This window comes from Amblyomma maculatum, chromosome 7 (genome assembly GCF_055883805.1).
Source record: "Amblyomma maculatum isolate TAMU_Amacu chromosome 7, ASM5588380v1, whole genome shotgun sequence".
NCBI classification, from domain to species: Eukaryota; Metazoa; Arthropoda; class Arachnida; order Ixodida; family Ixodidae; genus Amblyomma; species Amblyomma maculatum.
The window spans coordinates 122,939,735-122,955,592 of record NC_139350.1 but is presented as its reverse complement, the minus strand read 5'-3'; the positions used below and the strand labels follow the sequence as shown (position 1 = coordinate 122,955,592).

The 15,858-nt window shown below is 43.7% G+C and overlaps 1 protein-coding gene across 1 annotated transcript; it reads left to right on the top strand.

The window, feature by feature from the left end:
• Positions 1-3,115: 3,115 nt before the first annotated feature.
• On the top strand, positions 3,116-8,167 carry LOC146184599 (serine/threonine-protein kinase PLK1-like). The gene is made up of 3 exons (XM_084608588.1): positions 3,116-3,229; positions 4,885-4,992; positions 7,853-8,167. Exons 1-3 carry the CDS (start codon positions 3,116-3,118, stop codon positions 8,165-8,167), a joined length of 537 nt encoding a protein of 178 aa, XP_084464714.1.
• Positions 8,168-15,858: the final 7,691 nt, after the last annotated feature.

Here is a 15,858-nt window from a genome sequence, read left to right as displayed (position 1 = left end):
TTTTATGCGGCTTCATGAAAAAACTAATGGTATAGCAAATTATGAGTATAATGTTGCTATGAATATTTATCTCTCTAACCCATTTAATCGGAACTCATTGTATAAGATCATAGAACGCAACTTAAGTTCATCTCCACCACATGTAACCGAGTCAGAGTTGTTATCACCCAATTGAGCAAAAGATAAATTTGAACAAATTGCAAATGGTCTTGCTGTTCGCTTTCAAGAGTAAACGGTGGTTCCGTTACTTCGACCAACGCCAAGTGCTGATTTCATTGCAGTTGAGCCATCGGAATTGCATCGTATAGCGGCTGCTCTGAAACATGCAGCTCCTGGGTGTGACGGTATTACAATCTCTATGCTGAAAGCTTTAGTGCAAGACCACAACTCGGAAGTGTTGAATATTGTGTTTTTTTTCTCGAAACTGCTTGGTTACCTGACGACTGAAAAGTTGCTTATACCAATCCTCAAAGATCTGAAAAAAGGTTTTGATTTGGATAATATTCTGCTGATTTCTATGACTTCTAATGAAACTTATTGAACGAACAGTTCACCTGCGCCTCACAAACCATGTTATGACCCTGAATGCATTTAGTGATGTACAAATTGGGTTTCGTCAACGGTGCTCGGTTTAGAGGGTTCATACAGATTTGGAGAGACGAATTAGGTTAGCAATGAAGACGAAAGAAGCGTCGGCATTAGTCCCTTTGGATATCGCAAAAGCATAAGACACTGTAAAACACCCTATACTGTTGAATAAGATAAAAGAAATTAGGCCACCTTTTTACATTTTTGCATGACCTAAAGAATTCTTCAGGAATAGGAACTTTTTCAGCACTAGAGGCTCTATAACACTGAAACGTATTACCAAACTAGAGGCTTGCCTCAGGGATCTGTGCTATCTCCATTGGTTTTATTATATTGTTGAGGGGTATTCTTGTGCATCAAAATATAAAAGTGTACGTGTATGCGGATGATATTGCCTTCTTCTCTTCTGCACGAGATGTTCATTCATTATACCAGTTATTGTAAGCATACTTGAAAGCCCTTGAAGTTTGGCTGGGTAAAGCAAAATTAATTTTCAACGTGAAGAAATCCTAAGTACTCGTTTTTCCACCGGCACACCCTCTTTATATCTCCATTTAGTATTGCGGTTCACAAATCCCACAGGTTGAATCCTTAATGTACTTGGGTGTATTATACCACTCCCAATTAGACTGGCGGCCTCATATCAAACGTAATTGCATGAAAGGTGAGCGAGCCCTTGGTCGCCTGATTAGAATCACCCATAAGAAATTTGGTATGCGTAGAGATATTCTTTGGTTTCTCTATAAAACTTATTAGACACCAATTCTGGAGTTCGGCTGTGTTCTGTTCTCGGGCAGTCCTAAATACAATATATATCCTTTGGTGCTACAGGAGAGGCCAAATTTACGACCATGTTTGGGGTTGCAAAAATCAGTTTCAAATGCAGTCCTCTATTTAGAGGCCCGTGTATGTAACAAATTCTCGATGTGAGCTCCTCACTGTGCGAACCTTTTTACGAGCACTGGAATCTCTGTCTGGAGTGGCTTCTCCCATTTTTATTACACACCAAGCTCAGTTTCTAGATTATCATTGGCCGCAATATAAGCAACCACAATTTGAATTTACTCAATCCTTGCTGTCCAAAATTGCAGTTTCGCTTATGTCAGTAAGACGCGTTGGCAATGTTCTAGCTACTTCCGCACTGTGGTTTGACCAGTCGTTGCCATCTAATGCAAAACACTTGACTACCACTGTAATAAATCGGCACCTTGAAGATTACCTATTACAGTATCCACTACACGTATCTATTTTCACAGATGCCTCAAATCGGAATGAAAAAGCAGCAATAGGGGTTTATTCCCAAGCACTCGATTAGAGTTTTTCTGTAGGGATTTCTGATAACACACCAATATTTACTGCTGAATTGCTTGTAATTGGTCTGGCCCTGCAAACTTTCTCGGTAACGTTACTGACGTAATCATACTCTGACTGCCTGTCAGTCTTAGCAGCATTACAAAGCCCGAAAATGCGTCTTTTGAAACAAATCCTGATGTTTTTCCTTCCGTTACATTTACAGGAAGTACGTTTTCAGTGGATTCCAGGACACTGTGGCATTGCTTCTAATACAATGGCGGAATATTTAGCAAATTCAGCTTTCAATGAGCCTGTTCCCGAGGTTGTACACAATATTATTTTGCTAAATATATCGCGTTTTGAACGATTTCAAACGTTAAACGCCTTGAGCCATAAGCCACTCCTTGCGACTACCTCTTTTAACCATTTAAATTTCCATTGGAATGTCCGATGTTGTACCTCAAGGCAATATGAGGTCTCTACGACACTCATGCGTTGTAAGAATTCCTTCCCTCAATCTTTATTTATGTCGCTCTGGATTCACGCCGTCAAATCTTTGCGCGTCATGTGATGACGTGAAAAAAAATTGAACATTGCATCTTTTTCTGCCGCAGGTATGCTACTCAAAGTCGAAATTATTTAGAAATACTTCTTGCTCGCTTAAGATTGCCATATAAAGTTCCTGTCTTCCTCTCTTTTAGAGCAAGCGTCAAAGGGTATACCATAAAACCGGTGTGTGGGTTACTTCATAATTATATTATTGCTCCTCGAAGATTTGTGTATTACCGCTGATCTGTCTGAGTTGTACTCTTTTTTATGATATTTTTAATATTTTGCAATTTTAATTCTTTTTTCGTTGTTTTTTAATACTATCGCCTCAAAATTCAAAATATTTCAGCAACACTGACTTCTAATTATTAGGTTATTCATCACACAGTCAAATCGACATTCTCAGTTATATTATGTCCCCTATAACGAATTCTGCCCAATCTCCCACTGTGGGCATGTGCCATTATAACGAGGGAGAAGAAGAAGAAGGCTGCAAAGGCGCATGTGGCACGTGAAGTAAATGCCAATCGGGCATACCCTCGCGATTGGCCGAAGCCAATGAAAAGCATCTAAGCCTTTCTCATCCGCCAATCCAGAACCGTCAGTTGTGGTGCGTTGTGACAGTTTCAAAACCATTCATTTTTCTGGCTGAGGTTGGGCCTGTTAGGTTTGCTGACTGGGAGCGATGCCTTCGGCCCTCCCGACCAAGACTGGGGCGGCTGCAAGCAGGGTCATTCCGGAGGTTATCGTTGACGAGAACTCGAGAAAAGAATACGTGCGTGGCACATTCCGCGGCAAGGTAGGCTCTTCAGTCGTTTCTGGGTGCCACTGTCCGTAGCACAGCTTTATATTGTAACAGTTAAGGCTATTTTGGAGAGAGGCGCATCATTCGAAATGCAGATTCTGCATGATGTCCTTTTGACACTGCGATGGTGGACTTGCTTTGTGGGTGTTGCACCACGTGTTTGTTAGCATCTCCTGTAATGCGACAGCTACCTATGAGACCGGCATGAGGGCAAGGCTCATATCTAAGTTGACGCTGTCGTAAAGGGAGGGTAGATGAAGGGGAGGAGCTATAGCGTTCATTATTGCTTTGACACTTCCCGATGAATGATGACAAGTGAAATAGTATTGCTACATGCAAGACCATCTTGGGCACACATTCACTATGTGCCCTTCTTTGTCCAGTCCAGCCACTGTATTGTCGAACAAAGCAGGAATTGGTGCTAATTAGCCAGTCGTCACTCACCTTGTTACGTGGTAACAACGTTCGCGCTTAGGGCAAGCAACCAAAGGAAGCTTTCGAAATCAGGGTGCTTACTAGGTGAACTTGGGTCCGAAAAAGAATAAATCGGCGGCGGAGGTTCTATCGACGTGTACGTTGGGATCAGAATACCAGCGAATTTAGGCTTCGCTACGGACATTGCAATTAACCCGCGTGTAGTGTCTCGAAAATCCCTGAACACTGCTGGCTTTTTCAAGCCTGACTGCGATCCTTGGCGAATAATTCTAATAGCCTAGTTCGAACATGCTATAGATAACGATCTGTGCTGCGGAACAAAACACGGTGAGTCTGCGTGCACCTGCCGAGTTTAGTGAATCATTATTTGAAAAGGAATTCAAGAACTATCACTCTGACAAGGGAGTAATTCAGGAAGAAAGGTGGGCGGATAGTTAAACTGGAAACTGGTTGCTGCATGAGCTTTCTCCTTAAGAGAGCGCAAATATATTCTGCATTCATTAAAATGCCACTCTCTCTCTCTCTTTCCCACGCGCTCTCGCCGACCGTTCGCCGAAAATTTAAAACTCCAAAGAAACGCGCGAGATAATTCCTCTGCGCGGTAAAGAGGGATGTCAGGGTCACACCACATCCTTTGAAATAAGTAAAGTATGGTGGCAGTAAAACATCTTATTGCTCGTGGAACTCACTATTCATTGCAAAGCGTCATCTCAGCCCTACCTGCAGTTAATTCTAGCAAAAAAGAGGTGATTAAAGCCTGTGTTCGTGCAACACTACCGCATGCGCAAGCAACAAAAACGCGCATTTCCTTTGTGCATATGGCCGAAACTAGACTGATGTTGCAAGTGAGATCTTAAGCCTGCTAAGCAGCTATCGTGCAGAGGCCCTCTTCAAATTGTTTGCCCTTTTCACTAGTCTATTTCTTCGAGTAAGCTCAAATAAGAATAATGTTGTTGGTTTGGATCTTGGAGCGACAGATTTAGGGGGGGGGGGGGGGGGGGTAGAACAAGCGCTCCCCTCCGAAAGAGAAATTTTAAATAGAATTTTTTTGCTTTATTCCTTCTCTCTTTTTTTCTAAGAAGGTTCACGAGATGCATAGTCGAAATGCGACCATTTTTACCAACCGCTTCATGCAAGTGGTCCCTATTCCGCCCCTTGAAAAAAGGGAGGAAAGGAGGGAATGAGGGCATTTACCCAAAGCCTAATTTTTGCAGGGTGCCTATGCAAAGTGCTACGAATTTCGGGACAAGGAGACAAACATGGTTTTCGCCGGCAAGATCATCTCCAAGGCACTGCTCATGAATCCCCGGCAAAAAGTAAAGGTACATATCATCTGAGGATTCGTGTTTACTGTATTTGCTCAGGCTTTTGCGCTCCTTGCAAAATAATTTTAGTGTGAAAAAATTAGTTGGGACAGTAAGCACTAGTGCATTTGAAATGTTATAGCTATGAATGTTGGTTTGGGGCCGGGATAAGATTTATAGCTTCAATGAAGGACTTCACTAACTGTTCAATTGACTGTTTCCATTAGTTTTGCTTTTTGTTATACTTTTAACATTATGACTGGTTGCCGTTTCTAATGGTTTGTACCTGTCTGGTTCAGATAGCCCCAGAGATACAAATACACAAGAGCCAAAACCACCAGCACATCGTTCGCTTCCACAGGTACTTTGAAGACAACCACGTCTATATCATCACGGAGATCTGCCAAAGAGGGATATGTCTTTGTAGTTGTTCGTGCATCTTAGTCCCTCAATTCCCATCGTAGTCTTGAATATTATACTTTCGCAAGGCTTTGGATTTTTGACTGCCCCTATTTGGTGATGCTAAAGCGGGCATGCAAAAAGCGTGAAAAAGGATTTTTTTTACTATTTGGGGCAGTTTACTAAAAGCCGCAGCCATTCATTGTTTGCGTACCAATTGCGTACCTGGACTTCAAGTTGGCTAAAGGTTAATTTAGGGGTTAAATAGAGAAATAGCTTAGCTGTCTCGCTCTGCTGAAAGACAATACGAATCCCGGAGTCTGATTCCCTGCTTCTCTGTGGGCTAGAATACGCTCAGCATATGTAGTCCACAGAGGGGCACAGAATCGGTTTGGAGCTTTGGGTTTAATTGCTGTTATATGCCAGCACAGCACTTACCTACTGGCAAATTCCACAATGGTATAATTTACATGTATGGACCTAGCTGATTGTTTAGTGATTAAACATGAACAACGTTCGCTTCATTTCTTTTTTGCGCTTTCATTCAATTATACAATCGCGAACCACACCCTTCGTGCTGTCTTCCCTGCCTGTCAGCGTCACAACGACGAGAAATTTCAATTTGTAGTGGTATTCTCCCTAACTACATAATGAAAATTTGTCTCCTTTATCAGGCACTTTTTCATTTTAGTACTAACGCCCCGGCTGAGTCCTAAAACATGACCATACATCACGATATATAGTTTTTTAGTGTTCCTCAAATATTCTGAAGAATGTTAGATTTTGCTTGCGCCAGGGTATCGCACTGCTCACACCAGTTGTTACCTGCTGGTTGTGGCTCCATGGGTAGCGTTGGCCTGCGGCTCCGTGGATCGGCGGAAGGCATCAGCGGTCCGGCAAAGACGAGGCGTCGACTAACAAAACAAACGTTTAATTCAACATCACGTAGGAACGGGCAGAGAAGCTGACCCGGAGTGAAAACAGACACGCTCAAAAAGCTGGTCTCTCTCTGAAGTGTCTCCGTCGTAGCGGAAACGGCCGCTGCTTTTTATACGCTCGTCAGTTCAAAGGGAAAGGAAAAGTATTCATGTCCAAGCAAGCAGTGATGACTCAAGGTATTGCGCACGAAAACTCCTCCACCTCCTGCAGATAGGCTAGGGCGACGCTCTCTCCCTTGAGAGCAGAGCTTGGCCAGCGTTTGCACACAAAAGCACGCACACACATTACGGCACATGCAAGATCATCATGCTGGATCACGCCCGCGGGAGGAAGCAGTAGGCGGCCGACCGGACGCCGCTGTAATGGCCGAAACTCTCGCATCTTTGCCTGATTCTGCGCTGCGGCCACGTCGGTTGTCGCACATGTCAATGGCGAATCTTAACAAGACAAATTACGCAGGAGACAGGACACAGAAAAGATGCATCATACACTTCAGGAATTTCTCAAAAATATTGTCTTATGTATTATTCTATGGCTGCGTTCCTCCCCCCCCGCTTCAAACCCCCGATGTAATGCCCTAAACTAAGGGCCTTTAAGGGTAAATCATTAGTGACAGCGAGAAAAGATGCTTCATAGACTTCTAGAATTTCTCAAATATATTGCGTTATGTATTATTTCATGGTTGCGCTCCTCCACTTTATACCCGTGGTGTAATGCCCTAAACTAAGAGCCTCTAAGGGTAAATCATTTGTGACAGTGACGATGATAATAGTGAAAAGTCAAGGGTGCTGAGAAGAATATTACGTCACTTAACATGAATCGCGATGTCCTGGTTAAAATGTACAGCAGAGTGGGTTTACTCTAAGCCCTGTAACGAGACTCCTGGAAGACATCCTGAAAGATTAAGCTCGAGATAGGTGAGCATGCGATTTTTCGTTGCTAGCGGGACCGTGAATGCTGGAGATACGCAACGAGCCCTGTTAGAGGGCTTGGAAAGAAATATATATTTTCAAAAGGCCGTACTTGTTCCTGTCCTTATAACAGCGCTTAGCGCAAGTCGCCAGCTGTCGCGGTTTGTGTTTTAAATTCAAAAATAGCCCATTCAGTGTAGAGATTAGTCTCACCGCCAGCTGCTGCTCTCAAGAGATTCTCGAGTTCTCTTATCCTACCACGCCTCCTTATATAAGGCACATCTGCTCACTTAAGCGCCTACACAAGGCTTATGCAAGTATTGAGATGTGACTGAAGCTGAATAGTGTGATGGCTAAATTGTGAGGTAGGAATTGCGGATACACATAATAATATGGGTCTTGCTGAAAGTAACAAATTAGATCTCATCACTCACATTTCGGAGCATGCCCTCCGACATGTGTGGCACACAACGGAAACCTAATTGCATATTTCCGGCTATCGCACTCATTCACTCACTTCTCACGAGTCTTGTCGGGGGCTTTATTGAAACCAGGTGCCTTGTACAGTAGATGCGACATATGATTTCAACAGCTTCTTTTAGCAAACGTTTCACTGCATTGCTTTCCAGCCTCTGAAAGAAATGCACCGACGTCGTGGGAGCCTAACCGAGCCTAAGTATCGGTATTTCCTTCGCCAGCTCCTTATAGCTTGCCAGTACCTCGCGCAGGAGCATATGATCCACCGAGACCTCAAGCTCGGCAACCTGCTAAACGAGGCTATGGAACTGAAAGTGGGCGACTTTGGGCTCTGCGCCCACATCAGCTACCATGGTGAGCCGAGGATGACCTTCTGTGACGCCCCAAACTACATCGCCCCGGTGGTCCTGGCCAAAAGAGGACACAGCTTCGGAGTGGACGTCTGGTTTATTGGCATTATCCTGTGAGTCTTATGTCGTTTCGGGTGCCTGATACTACCTGTCATCTCACGAGAAAGAGGATTTAGATTCACCTGTTACAGACTGGAGTGTCATGATATCCAACCCAGTCCAATGTCATCTAGCTGGTTCCTCTTTGTTTCCAGAGATCCTTCTAGTGTATATAACGGACGCGCTAAATTCGCGACAATTTCTTAGACCTAGAAACATCCACTCTGAATAGTTAGGTGATACATATTCATTATCGCAATAATCATCCTCATTACATATCCTAGTAAATACAATTAGCTTGACAAATGTATCTCTCACCACCTTAGCCTGGAGGGTCTGCTTCATGCGGGTGGTTTAAATATATCGCGTGGTCTTTCACATAATGCTGTCGTTTACGACGGCATGCTAAAGAGTATGTGTGAGATAATAGATGCACAAAAAGAGGAGTAGTGATAAATCCAGTGGGAAAGTGAACGTACCCTATCGAGGATGCGCAAGGGAAGCCGCTGACGGGAGGTATTACTGCAGTCGCGTCATAAATTTAGACGCGGACCCGAAGTTCAACCCAAATTCTTGTAATGCGAAATCATTTCTTGGCTCACGGGTGGCTTGGACATGCCCCTGACATCGAAAGTGTCCGCGAATTGTCAGTGATCAGTTTCATGGGTAGTTTATATGACAGATATAACTGTTGTTTGAAGGTATATGAAAATAGTAGAGATTGTTAGGTCGGTGAAAGGTTTAAATGATTTGTTAAATAATCAATTGAACGAATCAAGCTGCGGACAAGAGCTGTGGACAGAACATGCCCGCAGGGATATTATAGCACATTTAGGCAAACTCCGAGGCCACCACAGTGCTGCATGGTAGAGCACTGCACGGACCACGTGTCGTGGCCTGGACCTCACCTGAGCCCAAGAAAGGAAGCCCGTGCGCGGTCCAGGCGCCCTAACGTATCATTCTTCTGAGCTCGAAACGGCCTAGGACCGTGCTCACAGTAAAGCATGAGGTGAATTGATCGATGTCTCTGATTGTACGTCAAGACAAACTGACAAAACTGGAATTTTTAATGCAGAATAATATCTGAAAGACCTCTACATCTTGTCTCGTTTGCCTCCTTATACGTCCTCATAGCTTTATCATGCTCTGATTTAGAGGTTCCTGCCCCGAAGCAACCTTTGTTAAGACGGTGCACTCTTTGCAACCAAAGCATTCAATTACTATATTGAACCAGAATTTTGGTTATATTAGAACCAATTACCTCACATGTCTTCCCCAGTACAAGCTCCAGATAGGTCGAGAAAGGTTTTGATACCTTCAGGTTGAAATTATAAGAGTCTATTGCGTCCAATGTGTACCAAGTGCAAATGCGATAAATTATTAGGTAATTTAGGGTCTCCAACAAATTGCTCCCATACTTTTGGGCATATGTAAAACGTTAATAGACTAGCATAAATATCTGCAAGGTGGGACTCTTAATGCACACATTATGAGAATCACAAGTTTCAATGCACAAAAGCCATTTCAGTACATCACAGACATCAGGTAGACAGGCGAGAGACTGCCTAGTAAGAAACCTGCAATGGTTGTGACAACCGCCTGCAACAATAAATAAATGCAGTTTTCACTTCGACAGGACTCCTTCAAAAGAGAAACTTCAGAGGCAGCATCCAGCATATCCGTTGCATTGTCCAGAAGCAGAACTTTGGGAGTCTCCACCACTGCACGGGCAATTGCTGTGCGCTGGCGTTGTCATTTGCTTGGTTGGCAGCCTTGCTCACCAACTTCAGTCTCGTAGCCCTGATAATGAAGGAGAAACACAACAATTACATCAGACACCTTGTAATCATGTAAAATGTAAGCACTATGGGCGCCACCTCAGAGGTGGGCTAGTGACTGTGTACAGCATGTTCAGAACATGGTGAAGAATGTATGAGTTTGAACATCCATGCAGTTTTACAGCAGCTACCTTTCTATTCTGTGCAAATTACTTAACACCTTCCGGTGTACAATTTCTTTTGCATTTTCTCACATTCTCTGCCTGTAGTTCTACCAATTTCAGTTTAAGATTCCGGTAATCCTCATTTCTACCAGCCATTAATTTTCTTTATCTACTGATGCTGTAGTGACTATAAGTCTGTGTGGTGCCATACCCGCACCACAGCAACCTTGTGTTGGTGGTCATGAACATCACGCACTTAACTTCCTTTGAGTTTCTACGACAAAGAGCCAGCTACTGAGATGAGCGGGCGCTCAGGGTAACCAGCTTTTAACAGCCGCTAAGTTTGCTTTTCGAGGCTATGGATCATAGTGTGGACACAGTACTTCATTAGGGCATTATAGGTTCATAATGCCCCTCTTAATGATCTTTGAGGGTTTTGAACTGTAAGGCAACAAGGACTTGCCTTCTTGTCGAAGAAACTCAAAGGAAGTCAAGTGCATGCTATTCATGACCCCCAACACAAGTTTGCTTTGGTGCGTTACCTGCATTCTATTCTTCACACGCTCAAAACGATTGGTGAAAAGGCAGGTGTGTGTTGTGTTCTCGGCGCACGACAAGATACACAAGCTTTGTCGCAGAGTGAATCCCCCGCTATGCGATGGCCAGCCTGTTCTGTTAGGTGCCTTTCGTTGCGTGCGAAGTTGGTGTGGTTTATAAAATTGCTCTGAGTTGTGGCAAGGCCTACGTGGGGCAAATCGGGCGCTGCCTCAATGAAAATCCTAGGGATCATTCAGGTAATGTGTACACCACTGTAAAGAGCAACTTGCCTGTCCACTGTCTAAAGTGCCCCTCTCCATCCTGAGAGCCTTCCCTTCATAAACGCACTGTCAATGTGAAAATGCGCATCAGGTGACACGCGAAATAATAGAAGCCGCCCACATTCTAAAGGTGGGACGACATTGCATTAGAACGCCCTAGATTTTGTTAACAAAAACGCGAGTTCGAATATTTGAGCCACGCACAGTGTAGTTTTATAGTTCAGGATTCCGGATTATGCAAATTTTAGCTCTTAGTGCTGTTTTGGCATTAGTTGTTTTAGGTATTCCGCTTTTAACCCTTTAACCAGCAGATCAACAATATTGTTGACCCACTCTAGGCGGCCACAAAATGCCTCTCCCTAAAATTTAGAACGTGTTCCTCCAAATTTAGCATTTTTATAAAGTAGCCTCTGGAATAAAGATGTTTGAGTCGTCAATAGATGGCCGTAATGACCGTGTTCAACCTCAAAGTTCCGTCGTCGTCGTCTTCTTCGCGCGCGCCACGTTGGCAGAGTTCTGGCCTCAGCAGATGCCGATATCCGAAGTTAAGGGTGGCGACAATTTTATTTCTTTGTAGAGGCGTCTCTAAACGTGGCCCGTGCAGAGTAGTATCACCTATTTCGCAGCAGAAGCGGCAGTGCCGGATGAAATAAATAGTCTACAAAATTGTCGAGCTGCCAGAATAAGGTAAAAATTTACCGCCAATGATGTGCAGTCGGCTGTTTGTTTTTATTTCCACAATTGGTTTGAATGTGATACTGGACATGTAAATGAACACAGAAAACTTTGTTTAGAACTACCTTTGCGTTGCCGCTTGTGTGTGAGCTGCTCAAGGTCACTTTTTTTTTTTTTTGGGGGGGGGGCAGTTTATGGCGGGAATCTGAGTACTCGTGTTCATATAAAGGTGAAATAAGCTTCGCGGAACGTTAGCTTTTCATCACTTCATTTTTTTTTGTTCTTGCCAGCAAGTAACGTACTTATCTTCCTGGAGCCATGGAAACAACGGTGTTTTATGGAAATCGTAGTCAACACAGGAGGTCAGAGGGCGCTGTGTTCTCTGCCATAAAAGTGTGTCAGGCTTCAAGTCCACCAAATGTGCACGTCTTTTTACGCCTGAAAAGCGGCAACAACTGTTTTCTTCAATTACAGCTCAAATAGGACATGACTGACTCATGTCAGTGCGCCAGCTTTGTGCTCCTTATCTTGTCAGATCAACAAAATTGTTGACGTACTGTATTTTTTGAAATCCTTTTTCAAACGCATTCCCATGGATGCACATTTAGACTAACAAAAACTAATACAAACGAAGGAAAAAATTATGGCATCGCTTTATCTGGTCTTGCCAGTTAAAGGGTTAATGCCCTATTGGCTTTTATCGCTGCTCATTTTCATGCTCCTTTTAACCGCCTTTTTGGCTTTTTCTACATTTTGTTTTCGTGACATTGCACAATGCTTTTTGTTATTCGTTTTTTCTATTGACTTCATCATTTTATCGCTCCTCCATTATTTTGTCTATCTTGTTGTCTCGCTTTGTTATGTTCAGCTTTGTTATCTCGCGTCTTTTCAACTTCTGGTACGTTATCTTTCTGTCAAGTGAAAACCCATCAGCTGTTACCTTCTTGCCCACTTTTCGAACATATATACTGTGTTGCTTTACAATAAAAAACCGGTTGAAGTCAGTGCTGTGTTGTAGTCTCTTCCGTTGTCCGTGTGCCAAGAGGGCACTGTTCTGTTTTTTTTTTAAGATGAACCACCAACTTGCCCGTTCTTCCACCATTGCCCTTGTAATCGTGTAAAAAGCAAGCACTATGTGCACCACCTCAGAGGTTGGTTACTGACTCTGTACAGCATGTTCAGGAGATTGTGAAGAATGTATAATGAGGTTGAGCATCCATGCAGTTTTCCAACAGCAACCTTCCTATCCTATGCAAATTAACACCTTCCGGTGTACAATGTTCTGTTGGATTTTCTGACATTCTCTGTCTGTAGTTCTACCAGTTCCAGTTTAAGATTCTAGTAATCCGATTTCTACCAGCCATAACGTTTCTTTATCGGCTGATGCCAAGGTGACTAATAAGTCATTGTTCTCTTTTCTTTTTGTTTCAGTACCTAAGAACTTCAATGCCTTGCACACTTCCTTGATGGCCTGCAAACTGTTCTTAAATGAGTATGTTATTAACTTCACGTATGCAGACAACAGATGCCACTTGCCCTCCAAGATGAAAAGGTCGCGGATGACTGGCATATGCCTAAAATAAACTCAGTGCTGTTCTTTTCCCACAAATGTAGAGCCATGCTTAAGGCTCTGAAACAAAACATGTCACACATGCTGGACATGCATTTTCGGGCACTGAAGTAAACCTAGACCTAAGGGGTTCAAGAACAAGCACAAGCAGCGACACAATTTGTAACACTTTGCCCTAAACAAGAAACTATTGTTTAGAAGCATAGTAGGATGCAACACAATGCTGTGATATTGTAAAAATGAAAGCACAGGATGGATACAAGATTGTGCCTTTCCATTTTGAATAAAAACCATTAAGACTAGCGATCGTAACTGAAATTTTAAAACACTCAGTGCCAAACAATTCAATGATCTGCATTGCGTTTTCTTTTGCCAAAAACTATTCAGTCGCACAACAGAAGAGGCAAAAATAGAGTTTAACATCTACTTTCTAGTATGGTGTTGCTATAAAGAAATAGGCAACACAAAAGTTTGCACTTCAGTTCAGTCTTAAGTGACGAAAGCCTGGGATCACCCACTTTGCGCCCCCACAGAAATGTTCACATGTGCTAAAATGAAACCCGATTGCCCCCATTTCCTGGCCGAAATATGGCAATATCCAGGGTGCCACAAAGCTTGTCTATGACATCACACACCAATTCGCAAGGTGTTGCATGATGTGCCTTTGTTTGGTGTGACAAACTACGTGCTCAGTGGTCTGATCTAGTGGACGTGCCCCAATGTTCCCTCACCTTTGTATGGGAAATACCAGTTCCTCTACCCTATTCGAAGCGCAGTTCACTTTACCACCTGAAGCTCAGTCATGCTTCCTCAGAGCATTCTGGATGCATGGCAAAGCCCTTCAGCGATGTTAACGTTCCAAGAAGACGAACCAGCCTTGTCGGTGGTGTCACTGTGAGTGGGTTTAGTAGCCTTATGAGATGCCTTTGTCAGGAACACAATTTGCTTCTTTTTGCCTGCCTATGCTGCAGAGAAGTTTAATCTGCGCTGTAGACATCACTGCTCTTCATTAAAGTCCAGTACTGGCATCTATCATTGGGTGCTCTGTCATTCTGCACGTTTGCATGTCAGTATGTTGTAGTACCTCATGGAAGTTAAAAATACTGTCGAAAAAAATAATTTTCACCTTCCTCGAAGATTTAAATATTGAGGCGGCTTAATTGTTGAAGTGTTTCAAGAAAATGGCTATGCACAGAAAAACGAGAGGATGTATCGGCAGAGGAAGCGGTGCAACATATTGCCAGGTATTGTAAAGCAGAAATAAATATTGACAGGACACGACTGTTTTTATCCTTGCATATTGCTGCAAACTATTGCAATCTTATTTCTTGCTGCTAACAGCTGCAAGCATGCGGCCCTATCAATTTGCTTGTAATGCGCGCAGAATTATCTAGACCAGTTTTTCTTACTTGGAGGTCCAAGAAGTGATTTTCTGAGCTAGCAAAACCCATGCCCCCATTTAAAAAAGTGAAATATCGTACTATAGCTGTCGCCTGGCTAGACACTGTTTTCCAGGGTTAAAAGCATGCAGGTGCAAAACTCATTTTAGTTTGTTAAAGCGAATTAAACACGAAAGTAGAGCGGACATGGAGAGGCACATGCAAGAGAGAAGGTGAGTGAGAGTATCTACAGCAAGCGTTGATGATGATTTATCCATTGTTGAACTCAACCTCTGGCTGCACTCCTGGACTGGGTTGCGACATAAAGCATCTTGGGTTTGCGATGAGCGAGAGGTGTAGTGTTGGAAAGACTCGAAACCGTTCTAGTAGCATGCATACCGCTTGGAGCGCTATGCATACTAGTGCCAAATATCACCTCCTCCCCATGTCCTCAGCAGGCCATAGCATGAAGCCTTATTAAGTGCACGTTTTATGTGTGGCTTATTAAGGGGCCAATTTAGCCTTAACTCATCTCCAATCTCCAACTCACCTGCTCCAGAAACTGCGGAAGCAATCAGCATATAACATTGCCGCGAAACCTTCAAACCTGTATTTGTTGTTTTTCAACAGCCGCCGGCATACAGGCTTATCACTCTGATTCTGGATCGCGTATCAGCTCCGTAATCTTTGTTAATGCTCGATGTCGCATGTCACACCTTTATCAGTTTCGTTGTAGCGCAAGTTGCACCGAGATCTATCTCGAAGATTCCGGCCACTCGTGTGTCTTTCCGCAATGTTCCAGCTCGTCCTTGTAGCTGTTTGCGACGTTATCTAGATTATTCTGTGCAGCTTTTAAATTGAGCGTTGACGAGTGTGACGAGCATTCTTTGTTCGACGATCGACCAACACGTTTGCTCCTATCGCCGCCGTCGAGTTTCTTAGTTCTTTTGCGGGCGCAAGTCAGCCCAATAAAGAGTTAATTTCCGTACCATCAAACCTGTGTCTTCATTTGTGTCATCGACCCTGGTCACCACCACGGGACATCTGGTAGAGGTGCTGCCTTTGATCCTTCAAGCGACGACCCAAGCCGTGTTCCTGTCGCCCTGGAGGACCAGCCTGCAGATCACCGAGCCAGCCACCGACTTCAAGGCCTACAACCCGAACACGGTCTGCTGCCTGACCCCATTCGATCTCGGAAGGCATCGACGCTGACAATGGCCCAGCTTAAAAGCCCCGGTTGTTTTCGTCCAACCCCGTGAGCCCCCCTGCTTCCATGGACGACCAGATGAAGATGCTGGAGACTGGATCGACCTTTTCGACCGTGT